Source organism: Girardinichthys multiradiatus, chromosome 1 (genome assembly GCF_021462225.1).
Source record: "Girardinichthys multiradiatus isolate DD_20200921_A chromosome 1, DD_fGirMul_XY1, whole genome shotgun sequence".
Taxonomy (NCBI): domain Eukaryota; kingdom Metazoa; phylum Chordata; class Actinopteri; order Cyprinodontiformes; family Goodeidae; genus Girardinichthys; species Girardinichthys multiradiatus.
In genome coordinates this window covers 21,970,592-21,980,783 of record NC_061794.1, presented here as the reverse complement: position 1 = coordinate 21,980,783, position 10,192 = coordinate 21,970,592, and the positions used below count along the sequence as shown (strand labels likewise).

The following is a 10,192-nucleotide window of genomic DNA, read 5'->3' as shown; positions in this document are numbered from 1 at the left end:
ATGTGTAGGACTGTGAAAAATAATTTGTTCCCGCACACATTTCTTTTTGTCTTTTTTAGTCACACCTAAAAGTTTAACATTTTCAAACAAATGTCAGCCGAAGATAACCTGAAGGAATATAAAAGTCAGTTGCGTGTTTTATATTTCTCCAAATACATCTTGATGATTCCTGAGCCTTTTTTGGAAAATTGTTGGGTAAAACTAACCCAACATTTCAGAAACTTACCATCATAACTACAGTGGTGGTAGCATCATGGTTGGGTACTAATTTGCTGCCTCAGCACCTGGACAACTTATCTTAGTTGATAAAATAATTAATTCAACTCTCTACCACACAGGTGTCAAACTCCAGTCCTCGAGGGCCAATGTCCTGCAACCTTTAGATATGCCTCTGCTTCTACACACCTGAATCTAATAATATGTTCTTCAGCAGGACTCTGGAGAACTTGACTTCATACTAAGGAAGGAAAGTCACCCATTTGATTCAGGTGTGTTGGACCAGGGACACATCTAAAAGTTTGAGGAGTTTGATACCCCTGCTCTAGCAAATAAATTGTGACCTAAAGCTCAAGCCACTTTGGTGATGTTCGTGATGTGCTGTGTGACCTTTAAACAGGTCATTCATCCTAAAACAAACCCCTCTAATGTGTTTAATTTGAAGAAATCCTGCAAAAAAACAGTGGACTAAAATTCCTTATGTGGACTGATGTCGCCCCCTAGTGTTTAAACCGCTACACGTTGAAGTGCTCCTTGAACAAGAATCAGAACACAAGTCAGATACTGGTTTGTCGTCTTTTCTTTTAAATAAGCCAGCAGCTCAGTTTCACATAAACAGGAATACAACACTGCTCAGGCTTTTACTTATGATCTATCACAAACAAAATTTTATTTATTAAAAGTAATTTATTATATAACTGATACTGGCACATAATGCTGTTCTTAAAATAAAACATTCCTTTCCTTTTGGTAAACTGCCATGTTTAATACAACATCAGATCCCACCCCTTTCAACTCAACAAGTAATCAGTAATGAGAATATTTTACATACTGTAATACAAGCATCTGCTACATGAAAAAAAGGCTCAAAGACTTTCTACTAAAATGTTAAAGTGCCTCAAATTCACATTTCTCTCATCATACATTCATCTGTCATCTTAGTTTTGTACAGCTCAGAGAAAACCTGCCTCTCATTTCCATTTAGCTACATTATTTACAAATTTCTCCAAACGTTTTTCTAGCCTTTGGTCAATTGAAACCTTACATGAATGCTCTTAGGTTTTAAGGGACAAAAAATCCAAAACATTTAGCAAACAATTAAACAATCTGAAGCAGAAAATTCATTTCTAGATAGGTCAACAAAACTTTAGGGCAAACACATGCTTCTTCTAAAGACTTATGTCCTTTAGAGCTTTCATGAGATGTATAGAAAAAGGATCACGCCTCGTGACATGTTTGGATGGAGAAAGCTCAAGACTGTGTCAAAGCAGGATAGGAGGACTTCTCACTGGTTGCAGCTTCCACTTTGACATACTTGCGCAGGTATCTGATGGCAGACAGGGCACTTACATTTGCCAGCAGAACTGAAAGAAAGCAGAAGCCCAACACGTTGTGACAATACTCACAGGAGATTGAAATATCAAATTCTGCTTAGGTTCTTGTGGAGTTTGCCATTCATATTTCATTTCAAAATAATGTTTCAGAATGTATTATTTTTCCATTGCATTTTACATAAAAATAAGCAGCATTTGCCTTAAATTTACAGTGAGATACAAAGCAATGTTTGCAAATTCTCATACTGCATTAAAGCTGATTGGTGCTTCACACGTGATAATACACCTACCGGCCTTCCAGGCATCCCCAACTTGGGGATTGGCAGTCTTCAGCACCCATGAAGCAAATGCAATACAAACCAAACACATATCCGATTGTTTTAGAGGCAGGAGGGGGGCATCTAACCCTGAAACAATGGGAACAATTTTAAATAACTGCAGTATTTATGCAACTGCACCACATTTGATTATAAAATACTATGTAAAAATTTGTTATTTTCAGCAAGTCAGCTCAAAAGTTTATAAAACCTGCACTAACTTCTTGCATGCAAACGTGTAAGACTAATTAAAGTTTCTGTCCATAAAGATGCGACTAAACCATTAAACCTAAGATATTCTTTTTGTAAACTAAAACTTAGAGAATTAATTAAAGGCAATAACAGCTTGTAGAAGAGGGATTTGCAAAAAGACACTCCAAGAGGAGATATTTTAATTTCCCCTCTAAGCATAAATTGTGGCACTCTTGGCAGCTTAGAGGAGACTCTCATTGAGTGAAGTCGAGTTATCACGTAGGACCATGCCTCTTGGCCCTAACATCATGTTCTCCTGGTGTCATCTGACAGCTGAGGAAAGAGAATCTGTCCCGGTTGTGAATGTTACGGCAGGGTGGGTGACATTTCTACATCACAACCGTCCACATGTGAGATAAACAAAGACAGACAAACTGAAGAGGTCAGATAAGTTACTATTGTACTGTCCAGTGGTCGAAACTAAATTTGGTTTAGCTTGCATGTACTTAGATACAGCTTTGGTGAGACGTTTACAAGCACTTCCCAGTGACAAGAATGATGTATTAATTTTTGGCTTTTAATTATTTATTTTAATCGCTCTCTTTCCGGAGAAATAGTTTTCATGTTTGCTAAGGATCATTGTCCTGTTCGAAAACACAGCTGTGTCCAGATTTTTACCCATCTGTCCCAAACTGTTCAGCACAGCTGAAAACAAAAGTGGTTGAGAAGTTCAGGAAAGACACCAGGAAGCACCGCTACATTTTTGTTGCACATGCGTGTTTCAGATCATCAAACTCTTTCAATATCAGACAAACAAAAAAAAAAGAGTAAATACAAAAAGCAGCTTTCAAACTAAACAATGTTGTTATATGAAAATTTAAAAAGCAAGCAGCCTGGCTCTATGTAGAAGTATAGTTGTGAATTAACACATGTTTTGGTTCAAATTCACTAGCTACAACCAGTCATGACCAATGTCTGACCTGTAGTCAAGAAATCCTTTAAATAGAACTTCACCAAAAACTATGAATATTATGGAAAAACACTTCAGTAAAAAACATTCTCTATTATAATGGCATTTAACAAATAGAAAGAAGTTTAGTAATCCTAATTGAGCTAAAACTAGATATCTTTAGCCTGATTTAATATCATGCAGTGTTTTTATACATTGTATGTAAGTATCTGATTTCAGATGTGAGTATAATTGAGTGGCTTTATCATTTGCTACAAAAAGATTCTTATTGTATCTATTTAAGGATCCATGCAACTACTTCAGCCTATGACAACTGTAACAGAAAATATTAAAGGGCCACAGGGTTTTTTTGTTTGTTTACTGATTTCACTGTAAGCAACTTAGCTTACTTGGATTAGAAACAGCCACCTCCAGGCCTTCGTATCTGCAAGGCAGCAGTGTGAGCTGTGTGGAAATCCTTTCCTCCAGGTGGTACAGCAGTGGATCGGGAAACATCGCATCTGGATCACCCAGCGCATTCACAGGAAAACCTATCTTCTGAACCCGGTGTCTGGAGCTCTGCTTTAGAGGGACCAACGAGTTTCTCTCATCATCCTGGACTGCGGGTGCTGTGAAACTAATCTTCCGGAAGGAGAGCGAACTCAAAGAGAAGAGATTCCTCGTGATGTCGCCGTCTGTGAAGAAGTCCTCGTATACATCAGTGGTAATCTGAGGGGAGCTGACTTTACGGCTGAACCTACTTACCACCTTCACAGGGCGGCAGTTTTCTTCTTCATCAGAGGAATCGTCAGATGAGGAGGAAGCAAAGAAATGCTCGTAGGCTTCTGGGAACTGGAAGTTTCTGCTAGTTGAGCGAGAGTAGGAGAATATTGGAACTGGCTTGTCTTTGTTTTTCTCTGCTGCTGTAAAAAGAGGGTAGAAAAAGCTCTCATTGTCAAACTCTGAAAAGAAATGATCGTAAGATTCAGGGACAGAATTTCCACTAGTGCTGAAGGTGCTTGTATCTTCTCTTGCTGGCTGGCTGGAAACTGGCTGTTTTTCTCCAAAGAAGTACTGAAATATATCTGTGAATGAGATCCTGTAGGTGTTCGTGGAGGACGAAGGTAAAATTGTGTCTTTCTTAGCAGCTGAAGTTCCAGTGAGTGAGCTCGTGTTTCTAGTTTCCTGCTCTTCTAAGATGTGGAACGCATCACATTTGCACATGTAACTGAAAGACTCTGAATCCAGAGCCTGTAAATTGTGCACACTGACTGTTTTAGAAATCTTTTTAAGGCATGTTTGAGCCCTTTCGGTGAGGACAGGTTGGGATGAATCAGTCACAGATTCCAACACTGTGCGCTCTGGACAAATATCTGGACTTTGGCTGATTAGCACAGGTTCACTGTGCCAGTTAGCTGTTCGTGAAGATGATGAAACAACTTCACACATTTCTTTTGCGGCTTTTTCTAGCTTGGGCTCATCCTCTTCAGTTAAAACGGTTGAATCAACCAACGTTTCCTCACTTTCTTTTACATCTGGAAGTAGAGCAGATTTGCCTGCATTTCGTACACCCAAAATGTCGTTTATTGTCAGTCTCTCCATCTCCCTCCAAAACGACGACATGGCAAACACAGAATTCGGCGTCCTGTCCAGTTTGTCCAAATCTTTAGATGAAGTGACAACTTCCTCTGCTTCGCTTGCCGAGTCAAACTTTGATTCTTCTTGCCTTCTGGATCCAGAAGAAGCATGGTTTACTTCCTGGTCAGTCAAGAGATTTGGCTTTTCTTTTCCTTCTTGAACAGATTCATGCTCAATAACAGATGAACAAAAACCTAAAGACTTGTCTGTGAGGTTTTCATTGGAAAGTGAAAGGATAGATTCTGAATCCAGATTGCGACAGGATGACACATGCGTGATTTCTGTTTGTAAGTTTTCACTTTGGGAAGCTTCAGTTTCTGTCTGAATGTTGCTTGTGGATATTCGTGACAGTTCTTCTTCTTTGTTTTCCTCTGAGAAGAAATTTGAAGTTAGAACCTCTGCAGGATCTGTTTGGTGTTCTGCATCTAAACCAGAAACATTTCCAGATAAGCAGCTTTCGTTTGGCAACTTATTAATGTTCTCTGATGTTGAATAAATACTGGTAGCTTTATCCAAAGTCTCATCCTGGAAGCTCACCCTAGGCTGAGAAGCAATCCCTCCTGTTGTGTGCACAGAAAGGTGAGTCTCCTCCACTGCGGTGTCACTTTGATATGTGTTTGGACCATCCCTTTCCAGCTGTTCTAGGCGCTCAGAATCACTTTGACACGCTGTGCGTTTGTCCGGGCCAGAATTTCCAGCCTCAGCGGCCAGGTCGGACTTAGCAGCAGATAGTTTGTCGTTTTGGATGACTGCCATGACAGGAGCACATGATTCTGCGCTCGGTAAAGGGCTGACTGATTTGACCTCTGCTGTTGAATGTTTTGCATGTTGTTCATTTTTACAGTCACTGACTGACACATATCTTTCATCAGAGGGCCGAAGATTGCCAGATTCCACCTCCTGCCTCTGACTTTCTGACTTTTCTGTCTCCATATTAGTAGCTGAAACTGGCAAGCAGGAATTTTCTATCATACCGGGTGATTCTGCAACCTGAAACTCATTGTTTGGCTCTAAATCTCCTGCATCATTAGCATTGTCATCACTTTGACTCAGAGGGGTCTTGGATGTGTGTTTGGTTAAATAATTCCCATCTGTACATTTTCTTTGTTGCAATAGTTGGCATTGATTGTCACTTGGGGAAACAGAGAGGGAGAGCTCAATTTTTATTTCCTGAGCAGAGAAATTCTCCGGGAACTTGATGGTGGCGGGATTCGGAGAAAGAACATATGTGAGATTGTTCTGTTGTTCTTTTAAATCAAGTGTCTCTGTTGATAAAAACAGACGTCTTCCCTCTTTTACCATTAACTGCTCCTCCTTTGAGTGCCTCTCACATGGATGCCTACCTTCACATGGCTCCAGACTAAGTCGTCTCTTTTTTCTCCTCTTCCTCCTCATGGAGACAAACTGAGACCCCTCAGGGGTAGACATTTGATCTTCTCTGGAGCTGGATGTTTTACAGAAAGCTTCTGGACTTGTCAATGGCTCTTCTTGCTTGATGTCATTCATGCTTCTCCACATTTCCAGGCTGTAGGGCTGAATTTTTGTGTCTGAACCAACAACGCTCTCTGTTGAGTCATGAAGCCGATTGCACTGTGCTGCCTCGTCCACTGCGCTGTCTGTGAAGTCTTCCTCTGTTATGAATAACTCTGTTTCAGGTGATTTGCAAAAATTGAGGGGAGAGGTGCTGCAGGTTTCAGGTTCTGAGGAAAAGTTGGACTCAGCTGTAACTATTTTCCTTGCATTGATGTTCCAGATGGTGTCGACAGGCCTCTCGGTCATTTTGTCAAAGGTTTTTTCCACCCTATCAGGCAGCATGTTCACCTTAGGGCAGCTTTTTGACAGAGTCCTTTCACTGACTGGGTGCTCCACTTGCTTTGTCTCCTTGTTGTTTCCAACCCTATCCGGGCCCGGCTCAGCCTCTCTTAGACCTTTCAGCCTTTCAAAAAATATGTTGACAGATTGCAGGTGTAGGTCCTCCTCACTGCCTGAGAGAATGCTATCAAATCCACTGCTCTCATGTTTCCCAAAGCACCTCTCCACAAGAAGAGAACCACCACACTCTGGGAGGCAGGCCACAGGGTGGTCATTTCCTAGAGAGTCCGGTGTAGGATCAACTCTTCTGGCTCTTTGGGCTAGAAAAGGGTCATCAAAATCACTCATTCCTGAATCGTCCACACGTGCTAATGAAGGAGGAAGCTGGTTGCACTCCTCACACTCTGCAAAGAAGCACTCCCAGTCTCGGTCGCTGATCTCCAAGCTGTATTCAAAGTCTTCCATCTGGCTCTTCGCTCAACAGAACCTGCAATATAAAAGCATATTCAGTACATTAAGATGATTTAAACAACACTGCATATATAGTAGATGTTCTCAATTAACATTTTAAGCAGCATATTTCAAGTGTTTAGTTGTAGTGCAAAGAAATGATTTTCATATTTTCTGTATGAGTACAGAACCATAAAATTATCTGGACTCTTTCCCATAACAAGTTGACTATAATGCCAAATTTAGCTTTCTGAGAAGACATCATTCATGAGTCAGCATTGGCACAGAGAGAGCAGGCATCTTCCAGTTGAATGACTGGTGGTTGATCTCCTACCCTGGTATGTATCAAAGAGGTCTAGATGCTGAACCCCAAATATGCTGATCATTGTCCAATAAAGAGGGGAAAACCTGACATGCATTAAAATAAACTAAGGAAAACAATATAAGAGTGTGTGTGGCGAGAAACACTACAAATGTGTTGATAAAACCTACACAAGCTAAGAGTGGATGTAAGAGCTGAGAATGATGAAACCTTTCCCAAAAAATGATATAAAGATTATTTACAGGACCTATGCACTTTGCAGTCGTTGAGTTGGGTATACATTTTCTATATACTAAATATTAAAAAGTCAAACCTGAGGCCATTTGTCTGATGGTATAAGCTTAGTCAAGGTTAGGTCATGCAACAAGACAATGCCCCAAAGCACTACAGTAGATCAAACATAGAATAACTTTAAAAGAAGAAAATCAGGGTTTTCCACACTTGTTTACACATATTATTTTTTATTGCAATAGGATAATCTTGCATTGAAAAATGTTGAAACATTAAACCTTTGAGTACATGAAATCATGTGTACCATAGTTGTTGTTACCTCTGCTGCTACTACTTTGTACAAGCCCATTTTGCAAACAAGACAAAATGTAGTCTACTTCTACTTCTCTTTACAAGGTTGGAGAATACAGATGCTGTCTCTTTCTTGAGGGTTGATGACTAAGATAAAAGACAGTTGATTTTGTGTATGTCGAATCATTTCAGTGTTAATTTAGCCATATATTTTGGGTCATTACCTGATAAAAGATCCAGTGGCTAAGAAAATCATTCATTAGTTTTTTGAATGTACAGTTTATTTGTAGAGTCCAGCAGATTGTTCTTAAAAAGCCTAGGGGTTTATGGAGCTAGTGATGGCATGTACTCTAAAAAAGATTCCTTTTGGACAAAGAAGCAGGCCCACAGTATGACAGATCCTCTACTGTACTTGACGGTTGGGCATGATGTGCTTTTACACATATTCATCCCTTGTTTTATGTCAAATTGAGTCTCATCTAACTAAAGCAAACAGTTACAGTTAAAGTACCAGTAAGGTTTAGCATGACTCCTAAACAATGTTTGTATCTAACTTTTGTAACCCCCATCTGCTCTTCTTTGTTGTAGATCTGTAGATGCTGACCTTCGGGATTTAAAAAAAAATCTTTCTTTCCATCCTCCTTACTATAACTTTGTGTGGCAGCAAGATAAAGTGCATGTTCTTTTCTCTTTGCCATTTTCAATAGGGGCTAAGAGTAACAGGCTTCTACATTATATCATCATTTATATGTGACACAGGGAAACCCCAGGGATATAAGAAGCCAGGGGTTATTCATTGAAAGTCCTACACAAACTTATCATCTAAAAAAGTAAAGCATAAAATGGAAAATGCTTCACCTACATTTATCTTCTAGGAATTGTTAGGGGTGCCAACAGTTGTTACATCAATGGTTTTATAAAAATCTGTTGTTTTCCTAATGTAGGATCTTTCCCAACACTTCATAAATTTACTGAAATCAAGGTTTGATTATTTCAGTGTATATTTCAGCATTATTGCTGCATAGTATACTGCAGCAATAATGATGCATTTGTGTTTCATTTTTATTTACCCATCTTCACAAGCTGTGCTAATTATAGAGGGCGCCATTGTTGTCCTAATGACACTGCAGCGTAGCCCAGTTTTACTTAAAGACATTCTGTAATATTCATAAGATATTTAATGGTAATGCCCAGATTATTACTACTATTATTATCATGTATCGTGTAATTGTTTTCCATCTCTGTAAATGTTAAAGTTGAAGGTGCCCTGGTTAACTAAACTGGTACACCTTTGACTGTTAAACATCATTAGTTTCAATCTGTTGTCCAACATTTCTATATTTCCTTTATTATGTCAATGATATGAACTTTTTTTTTCTATGCATTTTCCTTTCTTATGTTTTCATTATATAAAGCATCTTGATTTGTCTTGCCTATACTAATACAGACAGTTATGCAATAATATGAAATATTAGTCATATTTTATCTGTGCAGTATTTTGCAGCAAAAATTAATCATGCGAATAATGTTCTAAAAATGTAACTCCAGAATTTACATCAGTGAAATTGTTATAAAAACAGGAAGTCTTTTTGTAGTTTCCTTTTGATTATTTAACGCGTATACTTCCACAGGTTCCTACCTGTACTGCTTCAGCTGCGACCTCGGCCCACACAGATCAGAGGTGGAGGAAGACTCTGCACAGCCATGTCATATTCTTTCTGGTGGGCGTTCCTTGTGCAAGAGCAAGCAGTGCAACAAGCCCCATGATTTGTTAAATATAGAGCGTTGCTTTAGATCACGTAATGCACGCAGTATTCTTACAGCAGCCGTGTCTGACAGAGGTATAACATTTCAAAACTTTAAATAGATTTTCCACCACCACTCAGCTTCACTAGTAACACAGTAGTTTTAAATGTAATTTTAGTATGCTGACCTCTGTAGTACTCTAGTAATGGTCATTTTGGGACTTTTTTTATCACTTGTACAGTGGGATTTCCTTTTAAAAGAGTTCAAATCCAGCAGAGGGAGCAGTAGCCTCTCTGTCAGTGACCATAGAGAAGCAGGTCCCGCCAGATATGAGGGTCATGTGAAAGTGTGTGTCGGTCAGCTGGTAAAAGAATGACGTGATGGTTGCAGAGTACATCCAAGTCGTTCCCCTGCAGTGTTTCCAAATACTACATTAGAGTCAGGGAAAAGGAACATGAGGTTTATTATGGGACATACAAAACTCCCATGAAGTCAAACAATGAGGTTTGCATCAGAGAACATTATTCATTTTATCTTTTGGCAAAATAATGTGTTTACCCATGAATAATATATGTTCAGACTGACATCAGAAGGTCAGACCCATCAACTACAAGATTTCGATCATATAGTGAAGAGTAATGTGGTTGTGCAACGGTGTTTATATTTAAGAGGTATTTGTTTCAGCCTGGCTTTT

The 10,192-nt window shown here is 39.3% G+C and overlaps 1 protein-coding gene across 2 annotated transcripts; it reads right to left on the bottom strand.

The window, feature by feature from the left end:
• Positions 1-780: 780 nt before the first annotated feature.
• On the bottom strand, positions 781-9,523 carry LOC124882575 (PPARGC1 and ESRR induced regulator, muscle 1). Of its 2 annotated transcripts, XM_047389058.1 has the most exons (4): positions 9,392-9,523; positions 3,419-6,945; positions 1,841-1,957; positions 781-1,580 (listed from the first exon to the last, which is right to left on the bottom strand). In XM_047389058.1, exons 2-4 carry the CDS (start codon positions 6,921-6,923, stop codon positions 1,468-1,470), a joined length of 3,735 nt encoding a protein of 1,244 aa, XP_047245014.1. In that variant the 5' UTR covers positions 6,924-6,945; positions 9,392-9,523; the 3' UTR covers positions 781-1,467. The 2 variants fall into 2 exon arrangements, with proteins under 2 accessions (XP_047245014.1, XP_047245093.1); XM_047389137.1 differs by lacking the exons at positions 781-1,580; positions 1,841-1,957 and having other exon boundaries at positions 3,527-3,703; positions 3,774-6,945.
• Positions 9,524-10,192: the final 669 nt, after the last annotated feature.

Bases quoted from the DNA above. Each gene is read 5' to 3' on its own strand.
- LOC124882575 (XM_047389058.1), bottom strand. From the start codon at position 6,923: ATGGAAGACTTTGAATACAGCTTGGAGATCAGCGACCGAGACTGGGAG. The intron at 1,958-3,418 runs GTAAGCTAAGTT...CCATTGTTTCAG, and splicing joins GGTGGCTGTTTCTAATCCAA to GGTTAGATGCCCCCCTCCTG. The intron at 1,581-1,840 runs GTAGGTGTATTA...GCTTTCTTTCAG, and splicing joins TGGGGATGCCTGGAAGGCCG to TTCTGCTGGCAAATGTAAGT.